Consider the following 19386-nt stretch of genomic DNA (forward strand, 5'->3'; position numbering starts at 1 on the left):
CTCTGAGAGTTGTCTTTCCTTAAGCAGTTTGAGATGTCAGACTTTCTCAGTGTTTCCACAACCTGCGTGCTTGGCTTAGTATATCTGGTCACCTGCTCAGGTGGACCCATTTGTGTTTCAAAAGGGCTCCTCCACGTCTCTCTGATAAGGAAACATGGTCAAAGCCTGTCAGTTTCTTTTTCAATGTATTAGAACAAAACTCGGCCTTTTCAGAATGGCATGACTGTGTCACCTGCCTGACCAAGCACCACCAGGTTGGCAGGCACTCCCAGCATCTCTCCTAGCCTACAACCTTCTCTTGGACCCATATCTCCCTGGCTGAGTACTGCCAAGGGTAGTTCTCCTACAGGGTACTTGGGCTCTCCCCTGGGCCTCTGAGCCAGATAGAACGAGCTCTGCTTGACTTGGAACACAGTGTAGTACGGTAGCAGCTACAGCAGGACTATAGTTTCCAAGTCCAGCTTAAAATGCACTAGGACGTGGAGTTTATGCTCCCAGAGCCTGGTGGTGAAGAGCAGGGTTGGGTTTTTTCTTCAAAATACAGGAAAAATCTATCTGTCTTGCCTGGCTATGGTGATTTTTAGTACTGGTGCTGCTGTACGGGAGCTGGAGACTACAATGCTGAATGAAGGCTCCATGTGCCAGGTGGAAGATAAGAGCTAATCCCTGCTTTGAAAAAAAGCATCACCTACATAAGCCAAGTTCCATCCTGTTTTCTGAGCGCAGATCTAAGCACACAGCTTAACTGATTTCCCCATTGGCATGTCCCAAGCCTCTGTTCCCCCAGGATGCCTTAATACCCCGATCAGCTGTTCTCCTACATTAAAGAGATGGATTTAACCCCAAAGGGCTGGTTGGGTCCTGAAAACCAATCATGTAGCCCACCATTCCTCAATAGCTTAAGGGGAGAACAAGTCATCTGCTGCCAAATTTATCGACAGGAATATGAGGGTGTTGTTTCTGGTCAGAAGATTGTGCCTAAGCTTTTAATCGTGCCATGAGTACTGAATGTTACGTCTCAGCACAAACAATCATAGGCTTGATCATGGCCAAGAGCTGGAGAAGCCAAGAGTCAGGATTGTCCACCCATGCTTTTCCAGCAGGGAGAAAAGTACATTCCACCCTGCGAGCAACCTGCACACTACTTGCACAGCAAATGCTCAGGTTTACACCAGCCCTTCCATTTACTGTGCTGTCTCTGCAGAATTCCATGCTGATGACAATTTGATAACTCCCTCTGTTAAATGTCTCCACTGATGCAAAGAAGATAAGTTTTTTATCATATGTTCTCTTGAGTAGTAGGGCACCTGGCCCTGACCCTCAGGGCTCTCTTCATGGGCCTGATCCTTCTCCAACCTGCTCTGTTTTGGCAAAGCCCACTCAGAGAAGGACCTCTCCAAGGAAAAGGAGGTTGAGACCCCTAATTTATGGAGATGACTTGCTCATCTTGTTGGCTCAGCAGTTTGTTCCTTTGGGAACTATTTTTACACACTGCCAATGACTAAGAATGCTGTTTTGGGGGCTGATGGCTTTTTCTTTTTCCGCTCTTTCTTGGGTTTATTTTTAGGTTCCTTTAGGAGGGAGAAGAAGCAGGCTGAATGCTTAGGGGACAGGAGACAGGGATCAAGGGAGAGTGGGGAGATGGGATTTACCCCTCCAAGCCTCAGGGCACCTTACTGCTCATGGGGCGTAGCAACCCATTGAGAAATTTTCTAGAGGGAATAGGAAAAAGCATTCAGGAGGTTGTGGGCTTTCTCTTTCAGAGGAAAAAAAAAAAAAAAAAAGCAGAGTTGGGTCCTGCTAATGGTTATCCAGAGTAAGATTTGAGATGGAAGACTTTCTCACGGGTCTTAGAGCACTTGATTGTACTACAGCCCACATCTTTAACACGATTACAGGAGAATTGCTTTGGGGCAGGAAACATCTTTGTAGTTGTTCATCCCATGCTTAGCATAAGGGGATGCAGTTCTTGATGCCACAGTATTATGAGTGATTATTCATACTCATCCGAGCTTTTATTTGAAAGGAAAGTGTTTGTAGACCTTATGTTTCAAGGCTTACACACATAATTAAAGACTCACAGAAAATAGAGGAAGTGTTGAAATAATGCAAAATATTGAGGAGGTTTTATTCCTTGTGTCATTATTTTCTAAGTCAGTTCCCTAATTCTGAACAGTCACATGGATATGTTTTGAACCAGTGATGCTGCATATATACCATTGTGACCTACGGTAATAAACCTCTCACTGCTCACACTTAGCATTGAGAAAGATGATGAATTACCGACCCGAAGACCCAAAAGTGCTCTGCAAACTGTAAGGCTGACCTGGTACCAGAGAAGAGAAAAAGCAGCCGTTCAAGCCATTCAGCCTCCCTGACCTTTCAGTCCTATTCACACTGGCAAAAGCACCAGCTTCTGCCGATCCCACATTCCTCTACACCACCCTGCTCCCTCCTCTGGCCTCCTCCAGACTCGTCTTTGACCTTTTTCTCTGCTCAGCCTCCATCCCTGACTAACATTAAGAAGAGGAGCAGTCCTACCTACACAACTTTCCTCAGACAAATGAACAGCAGCCTCATCAGTAGCTCCTACAGCAAACAGCAGTTTGTATCTAAGGGGTTTCATTTTTCGTCCTGAGCCTGAAGGAAGGGTGCTCTACACAGCCACGTGTTGCCTGGGCTTGTCCAATCACTCCAGAACAGCTGACAACAGCTGGCAGAGGCTCTGCCTTCCTGCAAACATCTTAATCCCACAGCAACATCCCTTTCACTCCAGCACTGCTTCTGCTCTTTAGCAGCTTCCTGGAGAGAGAAGGTCTCGTCACCAGCAGCCATAGCACTAATAAAACCCTTTTCACTTCAGGAGGACCCACTATCACTCTGGCAGCAACAAATGCCGAAACAATGGGCAATTTGGTCTTTTTCAACCAGCACAGGTGCCTTCAGAGGGATTACACTAGCCTTATGCAAACCAGCCCCCCTCCAGCCTGGACAAGATGTCCCCTTACATCACAATAACCCATGGGGACTAACAGGTTGGATGCCCATACACAGAAGCCAAACTTGCCTGTGCAGAGCTGAGTGAAGTACCAACTTATTTCTTAGCTCAGCACTTTGTGGGTAGGCTTAAGGCATTTCCAGAGGGTTTCCCTTCCCCTGCATGCACAAACTTGTTTTTTATCCAGCCTGTTTCCAGTACCCTGGGATGTCTCTACACCCCTTCCCAAGCACCCGTTTGAACTGGCTGTTGCCTCAAGGCCACCTGCGCTGGGCTGGGCTCAACTCGGCTCTGCTGCTGTGAGGTGACAAATCACGTCCTCATATCCTCACCCTCCCTGTGCCACAGCTGCGTCCTCCCAAATGACCTGCAAGCTGTCCCTGTGTGGCACCAGCTGCTCTCCAGCTTCATGTCCCTGGGGGGATGCTACTGCAGCACCCCAGAATCAGATTTCCATGCATCTCCCAGGGCAGTTGTTAACAAGAGGCAGCAAGCATTTCCCTGATCCTGTGCCAAGGCTGGGCACGGACAGATCCTCCTGGATTTGTCCATCCCTCCTGACATCCCCACTTCTCTCTCCTAAAGCAACCTCATGTCCTGTGTCTTGCTGCCAGAGTGGTCCTGCACTGGGATTTGCTCAATGCTGGCAGAATTTATCACCCCGCACACAGGATTTATCCCCTTTTCATCCATCCCTCGGAGCCAAAGCACTTTTTTCCCCACAGTGCTGCATCGCTCCCATCTCCCCTTGCCACACTGTCTCAATCTCCCCCACATGCCCCTGCCACGCTTGCTTTAGGATTTTCACCCAGGCTCGTGGGAGCAAACCCGCAACCCAGGCTGCAGCAAGTTCCCACCGCGAAGGTCTCTGTAGGTGATGCTGGGGAGAGCAGGACGGAGCATCTTCTCCGGCCAGCCAGGGAGCGGCTTGGCCAGGGCCCAGGAGATGCCCTTCTCCAGCCGGGTGCTAGCAGGATGTTCCGAGCAGGAGGTGACGTCCCCGCAGGGGGGGACACGAGGAGAAGACCTGAAATCCGGAGGAGCTCTAGTGCACGGAGCATGTTTGGGGGGAGGAAGGGGGCTGCAGGTTGACCATCCCAGTCTGTAACTCTCCCCCTTGCCCACCCCCAGCCCATGGGCTCCCCCCCCGCCGCGCTCCCCTCCTCCCGCAACTCCGGCGCCGAGGAAGCCGAGCCGGAGGCAGTGCTGAGCCGGATATGCAGCGACTCCGCGCATCCCTCCTTGTGAGTATCCCTCGCTCCTCCTGATGCCTTCGGAGGAGACGAATGGACGGACGGACTGGCAGCCAGAGGTGGACTGGTCTCTCCTATTTGCAAAACTGGGGTGGGGGGCAACCTCTTCCCACATCCCCTTCCCCATCCTCTATCTTCATCCCTTCCTCCTTCTCTCCGGCCACGGTTTTCTTCCTCGCCCCCTAGAAAAAAAGGGGGGTGGGGGAACCTGCTGGCAGGTGGAGGGGGTGCGGGAATGCAATCCCATCTGTAATCCCGCAGAGACGAGGACTCAGCCAAAAAAAAATAACAGCCCCCCGGAGGGAGGGAGGGCGAGGGGCCGGGCTGCTCTGCCGCACCGGGGGACGCGGTCCGCCCGCAGCCGAGCCACCGGCTCCGTCCCGGCATGGGACAGAAAGCAGAAGGCCCCGACAGACAGACGGACAGACGGACAGACCGCTAGGGAGGGGAGGGCTGCGGGGGGGATGCAGCGCGGCTAGCTGGCCGCTGCCCTGAAGCCCCCCGGTTCCTCCCAAGTGTTGCTTTCTGCTTTGATTTGTTTGCTTCTTTCTTTTGATGATTTATTTCCCCACTCGTGACTCGGGCGCAGGTCACGCAGGAGAGCGGGCAGCGGCCGGGGAGGAGGAGGGAGGGATGCTGCCCGCTGCTCTGCCCCCGCCGCGGGGCCGGGGCCGGCAGCAGTTCCGCGGCTGCTTCGTGGTCCCCAGGCGTAGCTGTGTTCCCTCCTCCCCCTCCTGCCTGCCCTCATCTCCTCCCTTTCTCCTCTGCCCATTCCCTCGCTCCTCTCCCCGCTCTCTCCTCTGTCTCCCGGTCCCTCTCTCTCTCCCGCCTTCCCCCTGACATCTCCCCTTCTCTGCTCCTTCCCCCCTTTTTCTTCTCCCCTTCCCCGGTCTCTCCATCCCCTCATCCCCGTTTTTCACAGGAGGGCTTTCACTTTGCCAGGGCAGAGCGCGGTGACACCGCGGCAGCCACCACGGAGAGGACACAGGACCCCCCCCTGGGCCCACCGTGCCCCTTCGAGGGGGTGGCCTGGACCCCGAGACCTCCCCAAGGCCCCCCACAGGGCTGCTTCACCTGCATCTCCAAGCCCCCAGCTCTCCGGCAAGGTTCGCCCATCCTGTCTCCCTCTTCTGCCATTTATCTCATGGAGAGCAAGAGCTGCAAAGGGGACAGCCTGCGGCCAGCGGTCCCGTGCAAGCACTCGGTGGAGAAGAAGACAATGACCAACCCCACCACTGTCATCGAAATCTACCCCGACACCACCGAGGTGAATGACTACTATCTCTGGTCCATCTTCAACTTCGTATATCTCAACTTCTGCTGCCTCGGCTTCATCGCCTTGGCCTATTCATTGAAAGTGAGTACTGAGAACAAGGTGCAGTGTAAGGGGTGGCAGGAGAACATGGGAGCATTTGGGGGTTGTGCCTGGTGTAGATCACATTTTTGCACCCGAATGAGAGGTTACATCCAATGGGGATGGGAATAAGGAGAGCCAATTGGGGATGGGGAGAGCCGATTGGAGCCAGGGATGTTGCTTCAGGTAGGGAGGAGGCACTTTGACTTGCTCCCATACCCTCAGAGGCTCCTGGTGACAGACGGCAATGGCTTGTGTGTGCCTGCAGGCACCCTGGCACTTGTTCCCTTCTTAGGGGTCCTGTCAGTTAGAGATCTTGTTAGAGTAGGATCCAGCAACACTGGATGGTCAGGCAGAAGCAGTAAGAAGCAGCCAGGCACGATCAGCCAGCACCTGGCGAGCTGCGGTGGGGAGAGGCTGCCAAGGTGCAGGGCAATCCTGCCTGTTTCCTTCTTGCCCTCCTTCTAATTAAAACACCAGAGCTGGTGGCCATCTCCTCCACTCTGAGTCCTATAAATCCCAAGGCAAGCCCTGGAGACCTGCTAGCATTGTGGCAATGAGCCCTGGCTAGCTGAGGAGGGGGAAGTCAGTGCAGAAGGTCTTTGCACAGCATCGGGGCTGGGAGAAATAGAGCAGTATTGATTGAGAGGGCGATTGCATGTAGCACAGCCAGCAAAGGGGACAGGACTGGGTTGCTACCTAAGTAGTGGCAGGGGAGAACAGCCCAGCAGCGATGGCACCCAGCAAACAGGCAGCCCCTTGGCAGCTGCCAGGATAGAGGGGCCTGGGCTGCCCTCTGCTTCCCTGCCTGCCAGCCTCAAAACTAACCGAATGGATGTGCATAGAGCCTGGGGCGGCTGGATGGCCGGGGAGAGAAACTAGCTGATTTGTTTTCGCAGGCAGCATTTAGAGGAAGGCTAGGACACAGATGGGCTTCATGACAGAAGCAGATCAATTAACTCTGTCCAGCTCCCATAAGCTGAACTGCAAGCACCCAGCCCTGCAAGGAGGCTGCTCCCGAGTCCATCAGGGTCTCCAGCAGAAAGGCTGAGAGCCAAGTCCATCGACCCGTGCCCTGGACTTGCCCAACACTGGCACCATGGTGCCTGCCTCTGTTTCCTCTTCCCTGACATGGATGATGAGCACCCATCTGCCACCCAGTATGTTTCACTGCTGCCTGGGCAAGGCATTTGATAGCTTAAATCATGCCAGAGCTAAGCATGACCACAGCAGGACTGAACCAAGGGCAAATCCAGGCAGTGGCAACATAACACAAGCTGGGGGGAGGGAGTCCTTTAACATCCTCACTTATTTAGCTGGCAAGGGAAGAAACTGGCTTTCTCCTATTTTTTTTTTTGTGTGTCTTTGCTTGTCTGAATTTCCCTCTAACAATCAGTGTCTTTCCCATGCAGGAGGCAGGGTCACAGCAGGCTGAGAAAGGGTTTCACATCACAGAGACACAGAAGTAGCTGCAGTGGGTCTGGGTAGATGCGGTCCCTCAGCTGCAGCCAGCAGTAGGGGCAGCAAAGCCTGAGGACTGGGCTGACTCATCCCCAGAGGACAGTAAGGAGTAGGGTTTTAAAAGGCTAGACCCTTCACCATCCTTGACACAAGGCAGAAGGAAGGGCAAAGCCCAGCAATAACCCAGGGCTGGAGCCTTGTGCCGGGACAGAGGTGTGGGCTTAGCATCCAGCTGCAAAGGTATGGAGGACATAAACTGCAGTCTGACAAAAAAAGAAGCAGTGGCGAAGGAGGGCAAATGGGCAAGTGTGCTCCAAATCACGGAAAGAAAAATAAATGATGGTTGTCAAAAAACAGCCTTGGCTTTTGGACAGCAGATGCAGTAGCTGATTGGATGTAACAGTGACACCTGAACAGACACAGACCTGAGCAGGTAGAAATAACCCTGCTCTGGTCTTGTAGCTCCCCCGTGGCTGTGACTCTGTGGCAGGGGGAAAACAGAAACAACATGTCCCTCAGAGGCACAGAACAGAACTAGCAAGTGGACAAAGGGATGGCAAATGCCCCTGCGGGCTGCAGTTGGCATGGGTGGTGGGAGGCAACAGGGATGTCGTGGCAATGGCAGGTCTGTTCTGGGGAAGAACACTGGGATGTTAAGAAAGATGGGGTCTTTCCTCACTCGTAGCTACTGCAGAGACCTTTATAACATCCTGTCCAGGCTGGGTGTTAGGGCTGTTTCTCCAGAAGCCTGTTGTTTTCATCTCTTTTGCAGTCAATACAGTTTTTCCCAGAAGTTTAGAGAAATCATAAGCAAGGAATGCCCTGAGGACAGGTGTCCCTTTGAACAGACTGTTCTCATTCCTCTTCGATTTAATGTAAAGACAATCTAGAAGCAGGTAACTCAAGTCCTGGCCTTTTTAGGAGAGACTAAGGTGCTGTGCAAGGGAGAGGAGGGGAGCAGTCTCTTCCCCTCCCTTAGCCCATTCTGGGACCTTTGAGAGCAGAGCACTTAGCTGGGTTTCCTGGGTGAAGGGCCATCAGGGCGCTGATGGCATTAAACGGTTCCCAGGTTATGTTTTTTCCATTTCCTTTAAATAACTGAAACAATTAGCAACCTCTGGAAACATCTTGTTCATTATAAAAAATGGCATTTTCAATACCCTGCCATAAACATATCTGGTTTTGCCAGATTCATTCTATTAATAAAGCAATAGCTCATTCATGCCTCAAGTCCATGAGATGTTTCATTATGGACCTTAGCATGCCCTAGTATTTCCACCAGTTTCAGCAACACAATTCCCAGACCGAATGCCAGATGTGTGCTTAGGTAAAATTGAATATTACCGTAAAGCTGTCTCCTTCCCCGTGCCCACTTTTATTGTTTTCAGCCATAGCTGGGACAGCAGTACCTCCATGTCTGCTTGGCCTTTTGCATACAAGCTGCAGCCTTCTAGATTTCTTTCTGCAGGGGAATGCTATTTCACAGTGACCAGCATTTACTGAAAAATGCCAAAACCCCATCCTAGTACCAAAGAATTTATCCTCTTACTCAAAGAACTACATGAAGTCAGGTGAGGGCAAAGACTGTGGCATCTAAGCCAAGTACTCTATGTGACAGACACCCTAGCCAAGTGCTCTGAATAACAGTGTGATGGCATGCCTTGTCTTTATTTACACCTGTAGCGGGCCAGATCCTCAGCAGATAGAGCTTGCTGGGCTGCAAGGGAGTCATACTGACTCATGTATCCCTCAAGGGGTTATTTCTAGCACCTCACGGTTAGCCTGCTGGAGTGCAAGAAAAGTCTTCACATCTAAGTATTGTGTAGGTGCTGGGGAAGAAGAGATAAATAGCAGGACCAGGGAAGTTGAAACTCTAAAGCAACCTTAATCCCAGCCCAGCACAGATGCAAAGATCGTTCCAATGGCAACACTTAGTATTCAGTTGGTTTTCATCAGGAGCAAATGCCATGGCCCTGATATTCAGTAGCTCCCTTTCCTCCTCTTTCTCAGCTCCAAGCGGTAATGAATGATGCATCAGCATATGGTGGCAGGAGATCTCACTTCAGTCATTAGGAGATCTGTCTCGAGAGACTGCTGTGGTGAGCCAAGTCCTTCTCAGTACCCATTACACCATGAGGCAATAGATCAGAGGATCTGGGATCTGAGACAAGCTGCAGTACTGATGGGATGTTGTGGTTGTATAGAGACTAAGATTGCAAAGATCCCTGCTGGCTTTTAAGACTTAGCAGCAGCTCATAGGATTGCTCATAGAGTTTTCTTGCCCCTCCAGGCCACTGAAATTTGTAACGTGATAGCACCTCAGGAGAGCTCTCCTGTCCTTTTTCTGCCCAGCCCTTAGCATGCAGCTCTGGGCACGGCTGTTTACCTTCCCTTCTCGCTGTGTGTTGACCTTCCCCATTTCAAGTGGAAGCTGACCAGCACAAATCTGTAGCTATTTATTAACCTCAAGAAGCTGAGAGGCTGCAGCACCTGACCTCTCAGGCAGGCTCTCAGCCTGCTTTTCAGGAGGAGCAGTGCTTTATGGAGGTGGGTGAAACACAGAGGCCACCGCCCCATGACTTTGGTGCCAGCATGGTGGAGGTATGTGGGCTGGAGAGTTCTTGACCAATTCACAGAGCAAATAAATTCCAGGATCCCATCTAGAGCTTCTTATGTGTAGGGACACAGACCTCTGCATGGAAATGGGTTTACAGACAACCAGCTGTGGGCTGCATGCTAAAAGCTGGGCTGCCTAAAATACAGCCTCATTAGACTCGTTAGCAACAAACCATTTGTCTCCTCCAGCAAGCTGAGGCAGCACTTTGTACCTGCACAGCAAATTCCTTGCTCCCAAAACCAAGAGGGTCTGAGTCCCAAAGCAGAAAGATGGGAGGTGTCTGCTGGGGAAAGGACTGGAAAAGAGCACAGGAGTTGAGGGGAATGCTTGGAGAGGAAGCTGAAGGCTTCCTCAAGCCTCAAGGGAAGGAAGGGCAGGATATAGTGGTCAGAGTGAGTAGTCCACCAGCATGCTGGACATGGTGGAGGAGAAGGTGAGCAGCAGGGAGGTTACAGACAAGCAGGAGTGGATGGAAAGGCCACTTTTCCTGGTGGGAGAGAGAAGGAGGAACATTTGCATATCAAACCACAAAAGCAGGCAGCATTTTTTTGAAGGTTAGGCGTGGAAGAGGAAAGAAAATTCATAAGTCATCAAGCTGGAACAGAAATGAGCTTTGCCTTGTCCAGGGTGGGAACTCCAAAATGGCCCCCACATATCACATTGGGATGCCTGAAGAAACCCCTCAGTCAGCAGATGCTGGATAATTGTCTTTATGCACCAGTCATCTCAGTGCAAAGCAGGGCCAAGAATCCTCAAATAATTTTAGGCAAGCTGAGAACAGTCAAAATTATGACAAGAGAAGAGTCTGTGACTAAGGAAACACCACACTTGGATTTGGGGAAGTTCAGCCTTGTGACCTTGTTAGTCTGGGGACTTGTCTACCCACGCCTCACCCCTTTGGCTGTGGAAGGAAGCAGTTTCAGGGCTCCCAGAAGCTCATGCACCAGCTGCCAGCACATTATGGTGATAGTAGCTACAGGAGCATAAAAATAGGAAAAGCTGAGGCTGAGCTATGAGGAAGACACTGCCTTCTCCTTTAGGACAGGCTGTGAAGGAGCCGAAATGCGTATATGCTTTCCAGAAGAGCTCCTTCTCCAGAGCCTGCTCAGATGCCACAGCGTGACATTGAAGGGAGACATCTGCAAACATCTAGGGGTGCAAGGCCAGGCAGGAGGAGCTGAGGGCACTCTGGAAAGGTGTGAGAGGCTGGGGCTGGTGAATGGTTTGGAAGGTGAAATGTCTTCATTGTGCTTGTGTGCTGCAGGGGCCCTGGCACTTGTCTGGCACTTAAAGACTCCATTGCAATATAAATTATAATGGACAACGAGAGATGACATGCGTGAAGGTGACCACTGAAGCCATAGGGTGTGTGGGGAAATAACAAGGGAGAAGAGGATGGGGACCCAGGACTCAGCAGGGATGAGGGATCCAGGCAACCGAGGACAGAGCAGCTTGAGGAACAGAAAGGGACGGGAAAGGGCAGGGTGCTGCCAGAGATGAGGGGTGCAGCAGGGCACCATGTGCTGCAGGGTCTGGCAGGAGCAAGGGATCCTGCTGGAGGGGCAGGGAGAGGAGGCAGCCGGGTGTGCTTTGGCAGGAGTCAAAGGCAGCTGTCTGTACTTTCATTTGGGCCCAAACAGCAGGAAAGAGAAGAGATGGGAAGAACGAAAACGGAACTGGGAGGAAATTGTGGCTTTGGGGAAAGGGCAGCCCTGGGCGCCCCTCGCTGGAGATGCTGAGGAGCAGCAAACTGGAGCAGGGCCAGAGGGAAAATCGAGGGCAGGGAACGCTGAAGCGCTCCGTGGGAAAGAGCTAAAGCGCCGGTCACGAGTGCGAGCTGTGTCAGGTGGGAGAGGCGGCTGGGAGCACTGGGAGAGGGCCGGGCACAGAAATGAGGGCGGCAGAGTGCCCCGGGGACAGGAGGAGTGGGAGAGAGCTGCTGTGGCCAAGAGGAACCGGCCCTACAGAGACAAGGCAAGCGACTCAGCGGCGGGAGAGCTGCAGAGCTCGGTGCGCTGGCCGTGCCAGTCTGCTGGAGAGACCTCTGTCTGCCTGGCAAACACTGATGGCAAACACTGTCTTGCCTGCAGCAGAGAGCTCTTTCTCCCAGCTGCAGGGAGGTTGTGGAGGAGGAAGAGGCAGAAGGCATTTGTTCTGCGCAGAGTTTGCCTCTGGCAGACCCACGACTGAGAAGAGGAAAGCACGTGAGAGCTTCAAAGAGCAGCGGGCAGGATTTTTGGCCTGAATCCAGTGCCCCTGAGGCTCTGGCTGCAGGGACCTCCACACTTCTCACTGGTGGGTGAGGAGGTGCCGGCTGCCCACTGCTGCTGCACCTATGGTTTTTCTGGAGGATACTAAATCTACTGAATAATTTCAAAGATGAGTCGTCCCAGACACACATCTGACACAAAAAGGTGTGCCAGCTTGCTGCCTTCCCAGAGGTCATCTCCACTGCTGGGAGCACCAGCCAAGCATGCCACAGAGCCATGTGCGTTTTGTGATTGTCCCCTGTCCCCACTCCCAGAAGGATGCCCTGAAGCTGCTGAATGCTCTGCCAAACATTCAGCAGCAGGGTAATGGGTGGATGACCCCAGCTTCAGTTGCAGTCTCCCAGGAGTGAGATGAAATGGAGGCCGAGGACATGGCACTGTGGGGTTTAATACAAGGAGGAAAACAGAGCTCTCATTCTTGTCTATGTGACTGCCAGTGCCAGCTTCTGGAGGCCTCATGTCAACAGCAGCATCCCCACCACCAGTCCAGGTGTTGCTGCTTGTGCAGAGAGGTCGTCACTGGTGTAACAGAGGAAGTCATATTGCTTGAGGGTATGAGATGTGGTTTGGGAGGCCCCGTGAACCAGCATGGGTCAGTGGGAATGAGGGGTTCAGCAACCCTTCCCCATATGCAGCAAGTCACAGAGGCTTTCGGGACAGCCGCATGGGTAAGCACTGCAGGAGGGAAAGTGAAAAATTCAGTAAGATATTGTCCGAATTCATCGCAGTCTTTTTAGAGAAGCTCTTGGTCAATAAAAGCCTTTTACTATTTCTGGGTAGGACTCTGGGGCTGCTTGTTGCAGCCTGCCACTGATATCTAATGTTCAGCTCACACTGCCAGTAAGAAAGGCAGCTGCGAAGGATGCGTGGCCCCTTGGCCTGCAACAGTCCAGCTGCATAACAGGCAGCAAAGCAGGTGCTGGATACTCTGGTCAGATATGGAAAGGGGGGAGGGGTTAAAGTCTCCTGGTCCTTTTGTCCCACATCCTCATGGCTCCAGTTGCCTAGGTCTGGTGTGTGCTGGCTGACAGTGCAGTATGGGGTCAGGGACACATCCCTGCTAGAAAGGAATGGAACCCAACCCCTCATCTGCTGGGCTCAAACTGCAGAGCTGCTGCTGAGAGGCAGTCAGTGCCATCAGCTGCCTGGCTGTGCCATCTGCTGGCTGATGATGCTGTTGCTGCTTGGCAGTACCATTACTGCTTGATAGTGGTATTCGCAGCCTGGCAATGCCATCTGCTACGTGGTAGTGCCGTGCACTGCCTGGCTGTGCCATCCACCACCTTGTAGTGTCATCTTGCCTGCTAGTGGCATTACTACCTAGCTCTGCCATACACTGCCTTGCAATGCCATGAGCTGCCTTGCCTGGCTCTGCCGTCTGCTGCCTGGCAGTGCCATTCACTGCGTTTTAATGCCATCTCTGCCTGCTAGAGGCATTGCTGACTTGCACTGCTATCCACTGCTTAGTAATGCCATTGCTGCCTGCTAGTGGCATTGATGCCTTGCGGTGCTGTCCACTGCCTAGATGTGCCATCCACTGCAGCTGGTGCCATCACTGTCTGAAAGTGCCATGCAATGCCTGGCAGCCTGGAGGAGGTGGGGATAGGTCAGTGACACAGACATGCACAATCCTTACCCATTGCAGAGCTGTCTCAAGGCAAGCCCGTGAAAGTCCCAGCCTGCAGGATAAATGAAGAGAGAAGATCACGCTGTCAGGATTGAAAGCTGCCAGTGGCAGAGACACTACACAAGCTGCATAAGACCTGCAAAAGGAACTCATTAACCCAGGACTGCTTAATATGCTGGAGGCTCACACGCAGCCCTGGAGCTGCAGTAGGATGCGGTGCCAGGTTTCACCCACTCAGCCCCTCAGCGCAGGCAGAGGAACAGGGATGCACTCCAAAACCACAGCCAGCCATCTTGCCCACAGGCCAGGTGAGCCGAAGCCCGGTGCTACAGTGCCAGGGGGCTATGACACAAGGGGAAGGATGCTTTAGTGCCCATGTGCACTGGGGTGCACACTGGCACCTCAGTTCCCTTGTGCACCCTCAGACTCAAAACGACACTGCCCCACTCCGGGGGCCACAGGGATCTAGTTTGCCTGGTTGGTAACAGTAACAGGTCACTCTTCCAGGTCTTCTCCACTCCCAGGGATTTCCAGCCCACAGGTATTACAGTGCTTGGCTTCACAAGTCCATCTGTAGTAAAGCTGGGGCGCAAACCTCATCTCAGTTTGTTTTATGGCACCCAAAGTGTTCAAATGCAAAGAGACACATTCAAGGCCTCAGCTGCTGTACAAGTATCATTCAAGTGCAGTGGGTTTTGTAGGTGTTGTGTGAAACAAGTTACATCTTTTATACATCTCCCAATTATTTTATTTATTTATGTGTTGGCCTCAGGTCCGGGATAAGAAACTCCTCAATGACTTAAATGGAGCAGTTGAAGATGCCAAGACAGCCCGGCTTTTTAACATCACCAGCTCAGCCCTTGCCACCTTCTGTATCATCCTTATCTTCATCTTCCTGCGATACCCCCTCACTGACTACTAGAGTGAGGCCAACAGCAGCAGCCGCCGCCAAAATGCCTCTATGCCAGAAGTGTCTGCAGTTGTTTCTTGTAGCAAGGATGCAAAAAATAGAAAAAAAAAGAACAAAAAAACAAAACACTCCACCTTGATTGCAAAAGAAAAGCCAGTTAAATACATAAATAAAATTAAGTGAGTTTATCAGCCCAGTTGAGCATACCTTTCCTACCCCCAAAGAGTATGTGAACTGCTGTAGGAAAGGTTCTCAGTCTTAAACATGTACAGGGAGAAAAATAGACCAAGAAATATTTATTTTATGGCCAACAAGCCATGTGACAAGAGCATGCAAAGCCCAGAGTGGTGCATGCCTAGTGGCAGACAGCTGAACTCTGGGGAGCAGTGGGGTCCTGCCAAGAGGAAGGCACATGCAGTGAGGGATAGGGACCATGGCAGGGCTGGCTCACAACATATCAAGTGTGTTCAGGCTGCCCCACCACCCCTTGATGTACAGAGTTTCTTTTCCTTTTCCTCTCTTGGATTTTGTCTACTGGTTCAAACAATTCCCATCCTGGAGAGCTGAGGGTGTTAGGAAGTTCATGCTAGGGAGCCCCAAAGCCTCCAGGGAAACCCCAAAGTATTAAAGGGCAAGTTTCTCCTTGGGATCTCCTGGCAATGCTGAGAAGGAAGGCACCTTCTGGAGAACTCACCTAAGCCCCCTAAACTGAGTGCTACTGTATTTCTGTAAACAGTCAATAAAAGATACCTCTGATATCTGCTGCTGCTGAGTTAATTCTGTCTTTAGGCGTGCTGAGCTCCTAGTCCCTACAGACTGGCAAGAGAAAATGCTAATGTCACCAGTGGCTGCTTGGGAGAGATTTAAAGCAAGAGTGAGGGATGATGCTGCTGTACGCAGCTGTGAAGGAGGGCACAGATCCAGGTTTAAGAGCAAAGACCTCAGCAACTCCTATGATGGTCGATCAATGGCAAGCCAGCAAAGGCAGCCAAGCAGTCCTCCCTCCCCGGCAAGGACCAACGCTGAAGGCAGAAATAAATCACTACAGTCTGGACCTGCTGCTACCAGAGCACTTACCAGGGTTGTTATTGAGAGCAAGATTTCAGAGTCGCTGTGTGTTTGCTACTGAGCGAGGCAGGAGGTCTCAGCCCTTCCTGACAGCTGCCTACAATTGCCTGTGGTACTGCAAATCAACGCAAATGAATGGCAAGTCTAGGACTAAAATACAGCTTTTCAGCCCCTCTGACCCTTCATCTCATTTCATATGCCACAGCTGCCTCATCTTTTTCCAATTTAAGATGATGTTGTGCCAAGGGAGACCAGTTGCTGCAAGACCAGTCATGAAGTCAGGAGAAGGCAACAGTGTTTACCTTTGTGCCTGCCACAAAAGCAAAGGTGAAGCAAGAGATGAGGAATGCAGACGAGCCATCATGGGACACTTCATCCTCTGCTGAGTGTGTCATTAAATCAACATGCTGTGTCTGGGCTGTGCTCAGAGAGGCTGTGCCTTAGTGAGCTATGGGGACAGATCATGAGGACACTTCCCTGAAAGTCTTATGAGATGCTACCTCCTTCTTGCCCAGGGCTTCACACCTTAATCCTGGCTGGGCTTCATTTATGAGGGAAGCTATGGGCAGAATGACCTGAATTCCTACATGCTTCCCACTCACTGGAGGGCATTTCCGCACCAGACTAGATCATGGATCTGTTTTGCACTGAGGTTTCTGCTGGCACAGCAGTACATGGTGCCCTGGGAGGTATCTCAGCTCTGTGATCACTCATCTAGAGGTCAAGACTCTTCCCAAGTTCTAAGTTACCTCTTGATCCCTTCCCTGAAGCAAGATCTGAAGAGTCATAGGCATCAGCATTTCCATTGCAACATATCTGGGGGCTGTATCCAGTTCTCGTCCGTGGCAGAGGAAGAAGATGGCCTATCATGGTGGCAAGGCAATGCCTCCAAAGAGAGTGCAGCCAAAATCACTTGCTTTGCAGCCACCCTGGACTGACACCTGATAACTGGAGCAAATTAAAGCCCATTGGGATGGTGCTAGTTTAGGCAAGATCCAGACTAGTACCTTTGAAATCCTCTGAGGGTTAGGAGGAGCACAGAGGAGAGGTTGCATTACCTCTTCCCTCCTCATGTACCTGCACTGAACTCAGTTTCTTCACCGTCTGAGTGCTCATTGTACCTCTCAAGCTCTGCAGTCCAAACACAAGCCCGACAGGATGGGCTTAGGGGATAACTCACACAGGCTGATCCTGCTTGCAGTGCCAGGATCTCAAAGCCACAGGTTTAGGTTATTGCAGGACCAACATGCCTGGAACCTCTTGCAACAGCAGATGCATTCCTTTCTATGAGCTGGGACCCCTTGGAGCCATATTGCAAGTGCTTTTGAACTCAGAAAGACCCCTGATGCTGCAAAACCTTGCGAGGATGGTGTCACCTTTCCCATCTCCTGTGCCACACAGAAGAGAGCTGCGCTGTTTGGCTCACAGGCGCAGGGCTGCTCAGATAAAGGCAGAGCTGACACAAAATTGGAAGTGACCCAAAGCCAGCATTTCCTACATTTAACAAGTGTGACAAATGAGTTACCATCATCCCTTCCCCTGATGGACTGTCTTATCTGCAGGAAAATGGAAGCTGGTTTAATGAACCAGGGGGAATATTGAACTGACTCTGCAGCATTTTTGCATGCATAAACCATTATGAATGGAGAGGGTGGGCTGTTGTTCGTAACCATCATATTTACTTTTTTTTGCCCATGCTGTGGGAGGTGTGAACACTGAAACTGCTTGTGCTGCCGCAGGTCAGAGGTCCACCCAGACCTGCCTCAAACAAGAACAGAGTAGAGAGGAGGATGGAATGACCCACCCTAGGCAGATGCTTAACTCCAACACAGCCCTCAACTCAGCTCCACCTGCAGCTCTGGTTTTGGAGCAGCAAATCCACTGTGCTCTCCTCTCCTCTCCTCTCCTCTCTCTTAGTGCCTCTCCTCCATTCATTTCACTGGAGCCTTTCCAAACTCATGTCAGTTGTCAGTAGGAGAGTACACCCCTAAATGGGGAAATTGGGTGGGGAAAGCATAGATTTCCAAGCTTGGCTAAGGAAAAAAATTCATTTATTCAAGCAGAGGTTTTCCACGTGCAGCATCATCAAGGTGCTTAGCATTTGTTTCATCTTGCCAGCTTTGGAAAACCCTGAATTGAGACAGCAAAAATGCATCCCTCCTATACTGGCAGGTAGGTACATCCCAGATTGCACCAACTGTGCTGTTAAGTGAAAGAAAGAATTTTTCTTTCATTTTGAAGGAACAAGGGAAAGAAAGGCAGTAGTCAAATTCCCTTTTTTTTTAATTTTGCAAGAGAATTCTAGAAGTTAGGGTTTTGCCAAGGCTGACACCTGATGCAGCAGAAGGCAGGCTTTTGAGAGTTACGTCTCTGCCTTTTCACTTCTGCCACTCAGAATGTTGCATTGCGCTTTCCAAATCACACCTTTTTTTGGCTGCGAAACCACAGCCGCTGTTGCACTCAGCAGCGGAGAGGAAAACCAAGAGGAGGGGGTGGAAGAAAGGAACAGCCGAATGCTGCTTGAGAAGCATCTTTTGAGATGGGGAAGATCTGATGGTCATGTTGCCATCTAGAGATTTAATTGTATTCCTTCAGGAAAACAAGGATGACAGCTCGATGAGGATTTCTTTTTACTTTCTCTTTAGCTCCAGGGCAGAAATGGGGAAGGTGGGGGAGTGATTGTTCACTTTTAGTCGACACTCTGAGATGGTGCCTAAAATACAGCTGCTGGTTTTGTGCCCCTGGTTCACAAAAGCCGTTTGGGGTGAGCACGGGGAAAGGCCACCGAGTCTGGCGAGGGGCACGCTTGCCCGCCGAGGAGATACTGCGGGAACGGGGCTCGTTCGCCCAGAGATACCACGGCTTCGGGGCACCCTCACGGCAGCCCCAGCACTCAGGAAGAGGTCACGGAGTGAAGGATGCCCGAAGCGAGCTGGAGCTGCCCTGCCGGGAGGCAGCAGAGGGCCCCCTTACACCGCTCCAGCGCAGCCGGCAGCTCCCGCCGCGCGCCCATCCTCGCGGCCTCTGGGCCGCTCGCGAGGCTTCGGGCTCCTAGCCCCTAGCAGGGAGCAGGAGGCCGTCCCTGCTTATCCCGACCTGCCGGCACTCCCACTTCCAAAGCCCCACGGCCGGGGAGGTGCAAGCCGCTGCTCGGGGTGAGCAGTGGCTAGTGCGAGAAGCGGGTGTGGGGTGGCTCACTGCACCCTAGAACCAGCCAGGAGCAGGTAGGGGTGAGGCAACAGCCCCAGCACCCTGCAAGGGTTGTGCCCCTTCGCCAGCCAGGACAGATGTCATGCGAGGGTCTGGGCACCATTACACATTTCCCACAGGGAGAGGCAGCTGGGGGCCAACAGCGTCAGGGTGAGCATCAAGCCCACGTGTGAGCAAATACTGCTGCGCTAATGGGCGTCGAGCCCGTGTGTGAGCAAACACCGCTGCACTTATGCAAGCCTCGTTGCTCAGCCTCAGTCCTGCCACGCAGGGCTTGGTGATGCCTCCCCTGCGCAAATGCCACCGAGCCAATTTGCAGACAACAGTGCATCAAATCCCAGCTGGGGTGAACTGGTTTGGGTTTGGTTGGTAAACATGACCCCACAGCTCTTCTGCATCTAGGGGCTGGTGGTAATAAAAACGGTGAGCTTGAGATAATTCAGGTAACGACCTTTCAGGACAGCGCCAGCATCTGCTGGTTCAGATGCTGGAGGTGAGCTGCCAGGTGTGCAGGCAAAGCATATGAGTCAGGGCTGGAGCAGGCTTCAGCCTGGATACCCAAATTAACAGTCAGAGAAAGATGCTAATGGCAACCTCTATTCTTCTGTGGGGTGTGTA

At 51.9% G+C, this 19386-nt stretch overlaps 1 protein-coding gene across 3 annotated transcripts; it reads left to right on the forward strand.

Moving 5' to 3' along the window:
* Positions 1-4045: 4045 nt before the first annotated feature.
* IFITM10 (interferon induced transmembrane protein 10) lies at positions 4046-15230 on the forward strand. Of its 3 annotated transcripts, none has more exons than XM_009571854.2 (3): positions 4046-4242; positions 5194-5608; positions 14353-15230. In XM_009571854.2, the coding sequence occupies exons 1-3, from the start codon at positions 4133-4135 to the stop codon at positions 14500-14502; spliced, it is 675 nt and encodes a 224-aa protein (XP_009570149.2). In that variant the 5' UTR covers positions 4046-4132; the 3' UTR covers positions 14503-15230. The 3 variants fall into 3 exon arrangements, with proteins under 3 accessions (XP_009570149.2, XP_053925122.1, XP_053925123.1); XM_054069147.1 differs by having other exon boundaries at positions 4115-4242; positions 5174-5608; XM_054069148.1 differs by having other exon boundaries at positions 4196-4310.
* The last annotated feature ends 4156 nt before the right edge of the window (positions 15231-19386 follow it).

The sequence above is a fragment of the Cuculus canorus genome, chromosome 5 (genome assembly GCF_017976375.1).
Source record: "Cuculus canorus isolate bCucCan1 chromosome 5, bCucCan1.pri, whole genome shotgun sequence".
Taxonomy (NCBI): Eukaryota; Metazoa; Chordata; class Aves; order Cuculiformes; family Cuculidae; genus Cuculus; species Cuculus canorus.

Excerpts from the sequence above, each read along its gene's own strand:
- IFITM10 (XM_009571854.2), top strand. The coding sequence starts at position 4,133 with ATGGGCTCCCCCCCCGCCGCGCTCCCCTCCTCCCGCAACTCCGGCGCC. Across the intron at positions 4,243-5,193 it reads GACTCCGCGCATCCCTCCTT|GGCAGAGCGCGGTGACACCG; the intron begins GTGAGTATCCCT and ends TCACTTTGCCAG. Across the intron at positions 5,609-14,352 it reads CCTTGGCCTATTCATTGAAA|GTCCGGGATAAGAAACTCCT; the intron begins GTGAGTACTGAG and ends TGTTGGCCTCAG.